Source organism: Lampris incognitus, chromosome 14 (assembly GCF_029633865.1).
Source record: "Lampris incognitus isolate fLamInc1 chromosome 14, fLamInc1.hap2, whole genome shotgun sequence".
Classification (NCBI taxonomy): domain Eukaryota; kingdom Metazoa; phylum Chordata; class Actinopteri; order Lampriformes; family Lampridae; genus Lampris; species Lampris incognitus.
Genome location: NC_079224.1, coordinates 37,170,203 through 37,184,180, shown reverse-complemented (window position 1 = coordinate 37,184,180; position 13,978 = coordinate 37,170,203). Strand labels below are relative to the sequence as shown.

Genomic DNA, 13,978 nt, shown 5'->3' with positions numbered 1-13,978 from the left:
TCAGAAGGTGACTGTATGGCTATATGCAGGCATTGCTGTGGCTGGAGCTGCTGGTGGATGACTGACGGGCCCCTGGATGGTCCAACCCAACCTGGTCTTCACAGCAGCTGGTCCTCCAGGGGGTCCCAGATGGACCAGCTCTACTGGGGTACTTAGATGCATGTATTCAGACCCAGTGAGGACCATGGGACAGACGCGATCCAGCATTTGCAGGGGGAGGCCTTTCAGGTGCTTATATTTGTGCTGGGGCATCTTGATGGGTTGTGAGTGCACCGTCAGTCCCAGCTGATTGGCAGTGAAGGCCCTCTGGATTTTGAAAGCCTTTCGGGGGTGACTGGCAGGAGAAATGGAAAAGGAGATGGAAATACCATGCAGAATTCTGAGATCCTGGCGCACAGTCCTCAAGGCAAGATGCTGTGGCTCCCCTTGAAGTTTTAAGTGCTTAGCAGCGGCCGGAAGGAGCGTGGTCTGCGCTGATCTGTCATCTAGTATTGTGTAGGTCTCCATGGCCTGCTCTCCATTATGTAGCACAACCTTGGCCACCTTCAGGAGCACCTGACTGCAACCGGACTCCCTATACAGGTAAAGCTCTTCATTGGCGGTACTCACTAGGCATGAGGTGTTCTCTGGGGTTGGTGTAGTGTTGAGGTCATGGAGAGCCTCCAGATGTCTGCTGTCACATCTCTTACACTGGGCCTTCAGTCTGCACTGCGTGGCCTGGTGAGAGTGGCCACAATGCCAGCACCGCCTGTTACTCTTGACCCATGCACTCCACTGCTCAGTGGTAAGCTGACTGACATTAGTGCACTGGTTCAGGTAGTGCTGGTCATTGGCACAGTATGGGCATGACAGGACGACTTTACTTTGTGGACTGGCCCTGGTGAATGAGGACTCTGGGACAGCAGGGCCACCTGAAGTCTCTTCAGCCCCATGGAGGACTGTGGTTGGCCTACCAGCCTTTACGTCTTTCCATCTCTCCCTCTTCACCTCTGTGCTCTCTTTGCCCCCTCTGTGCTGAGCTTCATAACCATATTCTTGAATCCTCAGCTCGAACTCCAGCCAGTCAGTGAAGTCAAGCAGAGTAGGGATACGGACGTGGAGAGTGTACAAATACCTCATAAACTCAGCCCTTGTGTCTTGTGGGAGCTTGGACATCAGTCTAGTGACATGGGAACCCCACTGAAGCTCAATAAGGCCCTTCTCTCCCAGCTGGTCGAGCATGCCCACCAAGGCTCTCACTCTGAGGGCAAATCTTTTAAAGTATATATATGAGTCTTATATGAGTCTGCAATGAGCAGTGCGTTTTCAAATGTCAAGTGGTCTACCAGGATCTGATATTTAAACTTCTCTGTCACGTCCCTAGGGAGAAAGTTCTCCAGGGAGATCTTTAGCCCGGCAAACACACGTGAGTCCCCCCCTACTGAAGTCTGGGATGGTGGGTTGAGGGCCCCGATATACACTCTCTGTCTGTCGGCGGGCGAGAAAGGCCTCGTGGCTCTGGTCATCAGGTGGGGCGAGCCATGGAGGAAATGAATAAGGTGAACAATGTGAACGGACTGGCAGCTCTGGTGGATGGTGTGACCTCTCCACATGACCTAATACAGCCGGCTCGCAGTATTCAGGCGTCGGGATTCTAGGCGGCTGCTCTGCTGCCCGTACTGGCCGCCAGGGTGTTCTCATCGCTCCTGTGAGGAGGAGCTAGTGCAGTGACCAGGACACGTGCACACGCACATGTGCACACACACAAACACACTTTGTTGTATTGCACAACCCCACCACCAACACATGCACAGACACACACAAACACACTATGAATCTTTTTAATTACGTAAAACCTGCTGCTCTGCCGATGTTGCTAGGCTGTCTTCATGTTTGTGCCTCGCAGCTATTTATCAGAAACAAGGGCAAGGATGAGGACTTTTACCAAGTTCGGAATTTTTTGGGGGGGGCGGGGTTCATTTACCCTACTCTTCCGAGCCGTCTTGGTCGCTGCTCCACCCCCTCTGCCGATCAGGGGGAGGGCTGCAGACTACCACACGCCTCCTCCGATACATGTGGAGTCGCCAGCCGCTTCTTTTCCCCTGACAGTGAGGAGTTTCACCATGGGGACGTAGCGCGTGGGAGGATCACGCTATTCCCCCCACTTCCCCCTCCCCCCTGAACAGGCGCCCCGACCGACCAGAGGAGGCGCTAGTTCAGCGACCAGGACACATACCCACATCCGGCTTCCCACACACAGACACGGCCAACTGTGTCTGTAGGGACGCCCGACCAAGCCGGAAGTAGCACGGGGATTCGAACCGGCGACCCCCGCGTTGGTAAGCAACGGAATAGACCGCCACGCCACCCCGACGCCCCCAAGTTCAGTATAAATTCAGTAAGTTAGATTCACCTGAAACAAGTAGAACCCTCCATCAATTTGCTGATGGGCAACATACCATTGTGCCAGACAGGTGATGTCACAAAACAGTACGACAACTAAAACTTGCAGCAGGCCAACAGGGAAGAAGCAGAAGGAAAAACGAGGGGGGGGGTTGCTGCGTTGGAGAGTAATGTCACCAGAAAAACTCAAAAGGTGGAGAAAGAGGCTGAACTAGTGATGGGAGTAGAGACTGGGCTTTTGCAACGTGCTGGTAATAGACTCGCTGCCCTGAACATGTTGGAAGTATTGATGAAAGACGAATCAGCTTAGAGCGTGCCTCGAGTATAATTAGTGGCAAATTGCAGAGATATTTAAGGACAATAAAGACTTCGGGGGGGGGTGCATTAAATGGAAAGCAGGATGGAAGGACTTGAAAATGGGAAGAAATGCTGGAAGGAAGCTGTGCTTGCTCGGCAGCGCCGCTGTATGATGGACAGTTTGATTTGCTGCAGAGTAGCAGGCAGATTAGAGTGATAACTCTGGCTGTGATGATGCTGGAAAGGGTTTCATGACTCATGCACATATTTTAAGTTAATAAATCCCTTATTTTGGTAAAGCAGCGACTGGCGTGCATTCCGTGGTAAATTGACTGCATTTATATAGCACTTTTCCAGTCTACCGACCACTCAAAGTGCTTTACAGTCAGTGTGCGCCTCACGTTCACCCATTCACACACCCATTCATACACTGATGGTGGAGGCTGCCATGCAAGGAGCCAGCCTTCTCATCAGGAGCAGTTAGGGGTTTAGTGTCTTGCTTAATGGCACTTCGGCACGCTCTCTGGAGGAGCCGGGGATCGAACCAGCGACCTTCCGATTAATAGACGACTCGCGACGTCACCGACAGTTATCATGGAAGACCTCGGGGCCCATTGCAGCAGGTGTGCCTCAAGGCTCAGTGTTTGGTTCACTATTTCTCTTTGAACCTTGGCGGATTTCAGAGCTGTTTTGGTTGGCCCCCCTCAAGAGAAGAGTGTTAATGTGGTTTAATGAGGCTAGGTCTCAGCATGGCAGAATTAATTTCACATTTGGAGCTTGTGCTGAAAAGGTTGAAGAAGCGCCCCGTTTCAGGAACCTGAATGCCAGTATGCGATATCACGCACACACAGAGCCTGCGTGGGTTTGCCATTCAATATCTATTAATTAGATTTTTGTTCTGGGTGTTTTCTAAAGGCATTAAACCAGCAATAAGAGTAGATGTGTGTGTGTGTGTGTGTGTGTGTGTGTGTGTGTGTGTGTGTGTGTGTGTGTGTGTGTGTGTGTGTGTGTGTGTGTGTGTGTGAAAAGGAGAGGGAGAAAGACAACTTTCTTGCCTATGTGCTGGTGGTGTGTGTTTGTGTGTGTGTGTGTGTGAAAAGGAGAGGGAGAAAGACAACTTTCTTGCCTATGTGCTGGTGGTGGTGGTGGTGGTGTGTGTGTGTGTGTGTGTGTGTGTGTGTACGTGCGTGCATGTGAGGGAGAAGGGGAGAGAAAGACGAGGGAAAAGAGGATGTGTGTGTGCGCACGCCCATGTGAAAAGGAGAGGGAGAAAGGCATAACTTTCTTGCCTATCTGGTGTGTGTGTGTGTGTGTGTGTGTGTGTGTGTGTGTGTGTGTGTTCTGCCGACAATATTATATCATATTGATTATTGCAAACTGCTCTCCTCTCTCACATGTCCTTCCTCGCTCTCTGAATGGTTTCTTCTGCTTTCTCTTCTGTGTGTGTGAATGGTGTGATGTGAGTCTTTCCCGTGTGCACGTGTAGTCTGTCCTCCTCCCAGGTCTCCATGGTGACGATGGTCGCCAACTGGACACCGCTTGCCACCCCATCACATTTTTTATATATATCTTATCAATCCATATAATTTTGTTATCCTGTTTCAATGTTGTGTCCTTCTCTCACTCTGACGTCTGACTGGTGTCTTTTCTTGTCTCTTCTCCTGTGTGTGTGTGTGTGTGTGTGTGTGTGTGTGTGTGTGTGTGTGTGTGTGTGTGTGTGTGTGTGTGTGTGTGTGTGTGTGTGTGAATGGTGTGACGTGAGTCCCCCCTGTGTGCATGTGTAGTCTGTCCTCCTGTCAGGTCTACATGGTGGTGGTGGTGGTGGCGTGGCTCAGGCCCTGGGCTGTTCCGGTGGCGTCTGGGCACTGCTTGGCATCCTCTTCATCATATTCTTCATCTCTCTTATAACTCCGTTATAATTCTGTTGTCCCCTCTCAGTGTTGTATTCTGTAAATTGTGTTTTATTCTGTACACGCAACATCAATGGCAGCACGTCTGCCCGTTTTGGGAGAGAGAGCCCTCCTCTGTTGCTCTCCCCGAGGTCTCTTCATATTTTTACCCCCCTCCCTGTTAGAGGTTTTGTTTTTAGGGAGTTGATCCTTATCCGATGCGAGGGTCTGAGGACAGACAGGATGTTGTGTTGCTGTAAAGCCCCCTGAGGCAAATTATTGATTTGTGATACTCGGCTATACAAATAAAATTGACGTGTGTGTGTGTGTGTGTGTGTGCGCGAGAGAGAGAGAGAGAGTGAGTAAATGTTTTTTGCGTGGGCCTACGTTTTCACATTGCGCTTGTATTTTCGGGGGGGGGGGTGGTGGCTCGGCACGTCACGCCACACTTGGCTTCTCGCTGACGACAGAGCCCCGTTATCCCGGGTGACGTCAGCCACTCTCACGCCACTCAAATCGCTTAAAAACCCCACCGAGTTCACCGCCGGCCCCAGTTTGGTGCTAACGGCGAGCCACGGCGAATCCTCGCGACCCGAAGGGCTTCCTCTGCGCGCTGTCTGATCGACCGCGGCCAGCCGGCTGACCAACCGAGACACAGAGCGGTGCGGAGTGGCAGCTGATTGGTTAATCTGGGACGGCTCTTCCCACCGCCGCTGCGCGCGTGCCACCCCGGGGCCCCTAGCGGAGATATAAACAGCGGTCGCCTCTCCACGCGGTACTCTCTCGCTCTTCCCACGGGCCCGCCAGGACTACAGGCACGCGCACACATCCAAGTAGAGGCAAGTGTGTGGATGCTTTTCATTTCACTACCGCTTTGCTTTTTCCTTGTCCTCTTTTCTATGTATTAAAGAAAAACAAAAAAACAACCAATAATTGAACTTAATTCTGTAACGTTTATCCGCTTAACTTGCATTGAAGCTGTTTTGAAGACATCCGGTGAAGTGTGTACCGGAAAGCCCTCCTGCGTTTACAGCTTATTTTGTAAACGCATCCTCGTTTGTTTTGTTCTTGTTCTTGTTCTCCTTTTTCCGATGAAAACCTATTTGGAGTATTTTTTTTAATCGAATTGTGAGTTCCTTGTTAAAAAAAAGTTCGGAGTGACCTGCTGTTCTCTAAATATGACTGGGCATAAAGCCAGTGTTAAAAACAAAACAAACAAATAAACAAGTGTTTTTGTATACGGATGTTTGCGGGTGTCATCGGTAGCCTAACGGAGCTTTCTCTCTCTCTCTCTCCCCTCTTCTTCCTCAGTCGATGGCTGCTGCGCACGCGAGTTGCGTGTGGCTGCTGCTGCTGCTGGGCGCGTGTGCGGCGGCGGCGGCGGCGGGAGCGGAGTGCGGGCAGGAGTGCGCCGCCTGCGTGTACCGCTCCCTGGGGCATCCGGCCTCCCTCACCTCCCCGGTAAACCCGCACGAATCACACCCGGCTGCTCATGACTGCGACACACGCCTCGACATGGGGTTAGAACAGGAGCGGGGGGGGGGGGTAGGGAGCCGGCCGGCCGGCTGGTGATTGGGTTGGTCGGATTTGGGTGCGCGAGTAGGTTTCACCTACATTTTGGACAGTTCGGTGTCTGTAACAATGAGGGTTATAACCTATGTCAAGTCAGTTTCATTTGTCTAGTCCGTACGTGTATGTTTGTTTTAAGGCGTTTGTTTTGGCCTGATGGCGTTCAGCCTGTCACAGGTTTTAAGAAACCTTTGAAAACTTCACGGACCTATTTCCGAACACGCGCATCCGCCGCGCGCTCTCCAAATTACGCGCGAGCCCACTCGCTTTACAGTGACCGAAGATTTTATCATCAGAAAATTCTCATTATATTTGAGGAAAATGCCAAAAAATGAGGGGGTGGGGGGGTGATGAGAGGGGACAATGTATTCGAGAATACGGTTGGGCACCGCTTTCCAGTTCAACAGATTTGCGAAGTAGTCTCGTTTAATTAATGACTCATAAAAAGGCTCCGTGTCAACCCACCCCCACCCCCCTATCTTCAGCCTTTTCTTACACTTGTACTCACTTCGTTCGTATGCGTCAGGACGATGGTTTGGATGTGAAACAGCCCATTGTTACAATGTCTAGACTTCACTAATTGGTCTTTTAAAGACAGAAAGAGTTAATTAATCTATGATCCGGCTTTTATATATCTACCCCCCCCCGCCCCATATGCCTTTAGTATAGAAGGACTTCTTTGATTTAGTCATCGGTGCGTTCTCTCCTCTTGATCCCAAGTGTTCTGCTCTCCACTCCGCTCTTGTTCTCTCATTTGCATCGCATCTGTTAATTTCTGGCGTCCTGTCATTGGCTCGTCTCCTCCGCCTCCTGCTCATCTTTTAGACTCCGTGACAGCATCAATGCGGAGAGAGACGGGGCGCTGCAGACTTCACACTGATAAGGAAAGCATCGCCCATATTCGGCTGTGTTAAGGGTTAAGGCCTGTTTCACAAGTTGTCAAACTTGCTCGTGTGCGAGGAACTTGTTTTGGAGATTGAAATTTGAGGACGATATTTTAGACTAAATCTGGTTTTTTAACATCGTTTTTACTGAGAGGGCAGACATCTACTATATGTGATTTAGGACTTATACGCAGAATATCTGACGCAACCAAACGCAGTTTAGCTACCTTTTTTGGGGGGGGGGGTTGATGCAAATCTTGATTACATACATTCATAGTGGAGCCTGCTGATGTAAGTCAGGGAATAGTGTATTTCGATGGAAAATGCATCAAATTGATGCTTTTCTGAAAATATTGACCCATATTTGTTGGTTGCCTGATGACGGTCACTGACTCAAGATCTATTTCTATTTCCCACTGCATCCCAGGATATAAGTCAGCTACTCTGAGTTCATAAGCAAGATACCACACTCCTGTCTCCATTCTCTCTCTCTCTCTCTCTCTCTCTCTCTCTCTCTCTCTCTCTCTCTCTCTCTCTCTCTCTCTCTCTCTCTCTCTCTCTCTCGCTCTCTCGCTCTCTCGCTGTTTTAACCTACGTACACGTCGCCTACATCGCATGCACCACACTTCACAACCCTCCGCAACGCAACACACAAATCCTTTTTTGTGTGCATCCGTCTGTGGCCGCCAGAGGGCACCGCCGCGTTTGTCTCCTCACGCCCCCAAGGCGTCAATATGTCCACGATTCAATTTTCCTGTTCATTAATTTTGCCATCATAAACCAGCGGCAGTGAAAGCTCAGCAAGAATCCCTGCTCACAGCCCCAAATCGAAATTTCCGATGACCCAGATAAGTGAAATCCAATGGCATGTATACGGTTGGAGCCGATTTTATTGGCAATATCTTACCCCCAGGGAAAATGCCTTTATTCCAGTTATCTTGGAGTGCCACTGAGCCAGTGGGGACATAAAGATGTACATAGATGAAGACAAGAAGAGACAAGTGGAGAGCTAGGTTAAGGAGAAAGCAGCTTTTTAAAGGGAACTGTGCTCCCATTTGGTGTAGTGTGAAAATGGGCAGGGTTAGGCAGGGGCAGATGGTTCTGGTGGGGAGTCTAAAACATGGGGTATGGGAATAAGAAAGGGATGTAAGTGGCAAAATGGGCTGTTCCCCCGAAACATCTGTTGCGTGTTGTAAAGTAGTCACTCCCTCTTTCACCCCCCCCCCACCCCCCCCCCCCCGTCAACCCTGGAAACCTGTAGTTGGTATTTGTCTCTAATTTCCCATTCTCGTTCTTTCTCTCCCCCTAGATATTTCTTCATGTTCAGATGTCTCTTTCTTTTGTGTGACGTTATAATCTGTCCATTTTATTGGCAATAGAGAGTATAGAGGAATGGTTCAGGTAATAGCATTGGGTCTTCAGGGCTCTTACGTTCACCAGTCTGCTGATAGATTGATAGATTTGTGAAGATTAGCCTCTATTGCCTCATCTTGTTCTCTCTCCCTTCTTTCTGTCTCTATCTGCCGGTCTCCATATCTTTTTCTCACCTCCCCCTTTTTCTTTCTTCTGTCTGTGACTGACTTGACAGTCTCTCTTCCTGTTTAACTATTCAAGTTTGAATTCGTCACGGTTCTCAGAAAAGGGACCGAAGAACATGACTCAGGAGGCATATTAATTAGTCTCAAAACCATCGCACGGAAAACCCAAGCACAGAAAGGTGAATCAGGTCATCTGGACACAAGGTTTATTGAGAGTGAAACGTTTCAGCACTCATCTAAGTGACCTCTCCAATCTAAACTGACTGCAGGCACCCCCACCCTTATAAACAATACAGTGGCATAACGACTGAAACCAATGATCGGTTTCATATGCAGATTACTGTGACCATTAACTAGAGTTACAATGGCCATGTGTACTATTCACAGAGGATTGGGGAATGGTTGTAATCACAGCATTGTAAGATGACGACAGATGTAGTCTTAGCCCCCCCCCCCCCACCCAGTTCAGGGATGGTCGTCCCCTCTTCACATAGATGGCCTCTTTGACTCCCCGTTCAAACCAGCGTTCCCTCCCTATCAAGGATGTGCACATCCTCATCTTCGAATGGCCACTGGCCTGTAGATGGGGGTAGACCACAGAGTCCTGGCTTGACACGTGTTAGCTCTCCTGTGTTGTGGCATCCTCTTGGCCAGCGTCTGTTTGGTTTCCCTGATGTACAAGTCACAGCGATCCTCCTGGAACTCAACAGCGTACACTCTATTGCTTTGCTTGTGCCGGGGTGACCCGATCCCTGGGGTGCACCAATTTCTGGTTTTGGTGCACCCCAAGTATTTGCAGTGGCCACTTGGGGGTGTTAAACGCAGTCTTCCATTCTTCCCCCCTCTCAAATACCAAATGGTAAGCATTCCTAAGGTCCAGTTTGGTGAAAACAGTGGCACCTTGGAGCAGCTCAAAAGTGGATGAGATAAGTGGGACAGGGTACCTGTTTTTCACTGTGATGTCGTTGGACCCTTGATAATCAATGCAGGGATGGAGGGCCTTATCTTTCTAGTCCATGGAAAAGAAACCTGTTCCTGCTGGGTACGAAGAAGGGCAAATGAGGCCAGCCACCAGAGACTTGCTGATATATTTTTCCATGGCCTGCATCTCTGGAACTGACAGGGAGTACAAGGGGGAGTACAGGGAGTGCCAGGGAGGATTTCTATGGCTCAGTTGTTGGGTCAGTGAAGAGGCAGGGATGTGGCACGGGATCGGTTGAAAACCTCCTTCAAATCCAGGTATTCAGGCAGGTCTGGGAACTCAGGAGAGGGAGATCCAGAGACCGGAGACAGGGCATTTCTCAGGCAAACCATGACAGTGCTCACCCCAGCCTAAAATCTCTCCAGTAGCCCAGCCAGTGTGGGGCTTGTGTTTAACTAGCCAGGGGTAACCAAGAATTACTGGAAGCTTAGGGGCATGAAACAGGTGAAATGACAGAGTCTCATGGTGGTTACCTGACATGCTGAGGTGCACCGGAGCTGTGTGGTGAGTGACTGAGGCGAGGAGGTGGCCGTCTAGAGCACTGGCCTGGATGGGGGACTCCAGGGGGTTCTGTGGGATGCTGAGTTGGCGGGCCATCTGGAAAATCCAGAAAGTTGGCATCCGTCCTTGAGTTGATAAAAAGGACATGGTGTGTGTCTGGCCATCCAAGAGAAACTGAGCGTGAATTAATAGTCGGGAGGGCATTTCCGGGAGTTGGCCTGGCCCACCAACGCCCTCCAGATTACTGGCGAGCCTTTCCTTTTCACTGTGCAGGAAGCAATGAAGCGTCCATGTTGGCTGCAGTACATGAAGCGAGTCTCCATGCACTGTTGACGCATCCCTCTGGGGAGGGACGGGTCCTTCCCAGCTGTGTGGGCTCGGAGTCATTGGAGGCGGTTGAGGACAGGGCGAGTAGCTACTTGACTGGCTATGTGGTGACAGAAGAGGAGTGGACAGATGCACAGGAAACTGTGGACTGGAATCTTTCCCTCTTTCTGTCTTTCATACGGTTATCAATACGCATAGTCAGTTCAACATTAGTAGTCCCCACATATCAAGTTACGTCCACAATTATGTACAACTTGAAACTTTTCACCCGTTTGCTGGTAGGTGCTGTGAAAGTTTGTTGACAATTCTGTGCCTGTTGTTGACATTTATCCATGGTAAATCTTGCAGGCATCGTGAAAAATATGCCATTGTCAATAGCACACGCCAACAAACAGGAAACTGGTATGACTGCTGCAGTAGAAACCGGAAGTCAGTGGACTACAGTTAGGCACAGAGTGGATTACAGTAAACTCAACGTGAATGATGACATATGAGCATAGCTGGTACTGTCAACATGAAGTTCACGCTGTCCCTAACAAATATGATAAGTTATGTTCAATATGTAAAAACTAAGTTAAAAGACAAATGATCGTTATGATGATGATGATGATGACCACAGTTATGACGCTATGTTTTATTTTTCCAGACATGCTCACTAGAGTGTGAGGGTGGATTGGACAGCCGGAAGCTCCGCCTCTGCCGGGAAGCGCTGTTGGACGAGGAAAGCCGAATGGTGATTGATGAGGATGCTGACCAACAGCAGGAACAGGAAGCGGGCGGCGTCGGCCCCGACAACGAGAAGACGACATCACTAGAGCACCAACTGGCCAAGAAGTACGGCGGCTTCATGAAGCGCTATGGCGGCTTCATGTTGCGACGCTCTTCCTCTTCCTCCCCACAGGGGGCTCTGGAGGATTCAGGGAACCAGGAGGAGGAGGAGAACGTTCGCCTGGAAATCTTAAAAATCCTAAACGCAGAGGCTGAGCACGGGGGGGAGAGGGGGGGTCAAGGGGCCGAGGCAGTGAAGCGCTATGGGGGGTTCATGCGACGAGCGGGGGGCGAGGGGCAAGAAGGAGACCTGCTCGAGGCAGTTCTGGGCCGGGGGCTGAAGAAGCGCTACGGGGGGTTCATGAGGCGCGTTGGCCGGCCCGAGTGGCTGGTGGATGATACCAAGAACGCGGGCGGCGGCAGGATGCTAAAACGCGCCTGGGAGGACGACAACGAGCTACAGAAGAGGTATGGGGGATTCATGGACTAGTTTACCACGGTTATGACCCCCCGCCCCCCCTCCCCCCTCTATTCACTGCCCTGTACCCTGGCCAATCACCTAGTAGTCTGGACTTGTTGGTGTTTTGAGCGACGCCTCCCCCACCAGTCACATTACATCATTTGGCTTTGTAAAAACGTACCTCTGGCTATTTCATCGTTTTAATTGGTCTTGTAACTATATGAAATATTAAAAAAAATACATCTCGTTCAGATCTTGAGAAATAATGTTTTTTGTTTTTTTTTTGTTGTTGTTTTTTTTATTTTGGCTGGAACTTTTGGTCTGTTCTATTGGTATCCATCATAACCTTATTTATTAAAAGAATCGGTTGATCAGGGCGTGTCAGCAGAATGTTTGATTATTTTCCAGCAAGCGCACAACGTGTACGCGCTTTATGTGTGTGTGTGTGTGCATGTGTGCGCTGAGTTTCCCACTCCCTCCTGTGACTCTTGACTCGGCACTTGAAGCGTGTGACAAAGTGACTCACCAGACCTGCCGAGCACGGACGAGCCCCTTTCACCAGCTGCGTAATTGCGGTAATACACAGCAGCATCTGCCAAATCACAAATCTCCTCTCATCGACAAAAGGAGACGATCCCTTCCCTCTGGGAAGCGAATGGATATATATAAAATCTATGGCGTGACCAATTACAGTAAATATCTGTTCGCGCTGAAAAAGTTCAACCGAATTGCCTTGCGAATCAATGCGGCCATTCTTATCTCTGCTTCTTTATTTTCTTCTCAGACGTATTTCTTCACGAGAAATGTGTTTTGAACCTTTAAATCTGTTAGAGATATGTCTGAGGAGATCTGTCCAGCAGCCGGAGAGGCCTCGGAAACAGTACTCGTGTACTCATTTCTAGGGGGAGGGAATGAGCCCACTTGGCTGCTTCACGGCTTGTGTTTTTTCTTGCTTTTCCACCGGGGAAAAGCTCTCAGTAGTAATCGGGATGTTAATTGGGTCGAATGGAAATGATACACAATGGGCGGTTGAACAACACAGTTCAGGAATCAAGAGTCAGACTCCTTCATTTGCCAAGTGCGCTCAGACATACAAGGAGTTTGGTTTGGCACACTGCACCCTCAAAAGCAAAGCACAGAACACGCAGCGAGAAACACGGGGCAAAAAGATAGCGCAGATTGAATGATTAGATCCATCCATCCATTATCCAAGCCGCTTATCCCAATTGGGGGTCACAGGATGCTGGAGCTTATCCCAGCTGTCATTGGGCGGCAGGCGGGGAGACACCTTGGACAGGCCACCAGTCCATCACAGGGCCCACACATTCACACCTAGGGTCAATTTACTAAGGCCGATTCACCTGACCTACATGTCTTTGGACTGTGGGAGGAAACCGGAGCACCCGGAGGAAACCCACGCCGACACGGGGAGAACATGCAAACTCCAAACGGAGGACGACCTGGGATGACCCCTAAGGTTGGACAACCCCGGGGTTCGAACCCCGTACCTTCTAGCTGTGAGGCAACTGCACTAACCACTGCCCCACCGTGCCGCCTGAATAAATAGATAAAATAGGAAAATCACCTCAAATGTGCACATTGTGTTATAAACAAGGGTAGTGTTCAGCAGCCATGCCAACATGTACCCTGGCTCTGCTGAATGACAGAAGTTAAGTAGGTGTGGGCTTGGCTAGTACTTGGATGGGAGACCACCTGGTAAAACTGAGCTGCTGCTCAAAGTGGTGTTGGTGGCCCAGCAGAGGGAAGTCTTCCCTCTGGTCCTAATGAACAACAACAAAAATGCCAGTGCAGTGACGGGGACTCTGTGCTGTAGGAGATGCGTCCTTCGGATGAGATGGTAAACCGAGGTCCTGACTCACTGTGGTCTGGCCACGCGGTCATCGCCCCAGGATGACTGGCTCAATGATTCCTCCATCTCCACCTCAAGCTGATGTGTGGTGAGTGTTCTGGTGCAAAATGGCTGCCGTGCATCACCCAGGTGGGTGCTGCACATTGGTGGTGGTTGAGGTGAGTTTCCCACCTTCACTGTGAAGCACTGTGGGTGTCTAGATAAAGCACTATATAAATGTCATCCATTATTATTATAAGAGTAAACACAATCTTTTGTTTTGGAGCAGCCAGCTAATGAATGAATGAAACTGGCGGCTTCACTGGTCAACACATACCGTATGATTTGCTAACTCGGGTTTTGCGCAATACCTCTAACAAACACAGATGTAAATACACACAGGCACGCATGAAGATGATTTTCAAAACACATTTATTAATGTGTTATGGAGAATTAGCTAACTTTCAGAGATGCCTATTGACCCAGTATTTGAGTGTTGTCACTGTTGGAGGTTGCTGAAGAGGTCACTAGA

General features: G+C 49.8%; 1 protein-coding gene across 1 annotated transcript; it reads left to right on the top strand.

Moving 5' to 3' along the window:
* The first annotated feature begins 5,135 nt into the window (after positions 1-5,135).
* Positions 5,136-11,924, top strand: LOC130124195 (proenkephalin-A-like). The gene is made up of 3 exons (XM_056293645.1): positions 5,136-5,407; positions 5,880-6,029; positions 11,016-11,924. Exons 2-3 carry the CDS (start codon positions 5,883-5,885, stop codon positions 11,625-11,627), a joined length of 759 nt encoding a protein of 252 aa, XP_056149620.1. The 5' UTR covers positions 5,136-5,407; positions 5,880-5,882; the 3' UTR covers positions 11,628-11,924.
* Positions 11,925-13,978: the final 2,054 nt, after the last annotated feature.

What these genes read in the sequence shown, in the direction of transcription:
- LOC130124195 (XM_056293645.1), top strand. Translation starts at nt 5,883, where the DNA reads ATGGCTGCTGCGCACGCGAGTTGCGTGTGGCTGCTGCTGCTGCTGGGC. An exon ending in CGGCCTCCCTCACCTCCCCG is followed by an intron (nt 6,030 to 11,015) that starts GTAAACCCGCAC and finishes TTATTTTTCCAG; the next exon opens with ACATGCTCACTAGAGTGTGA.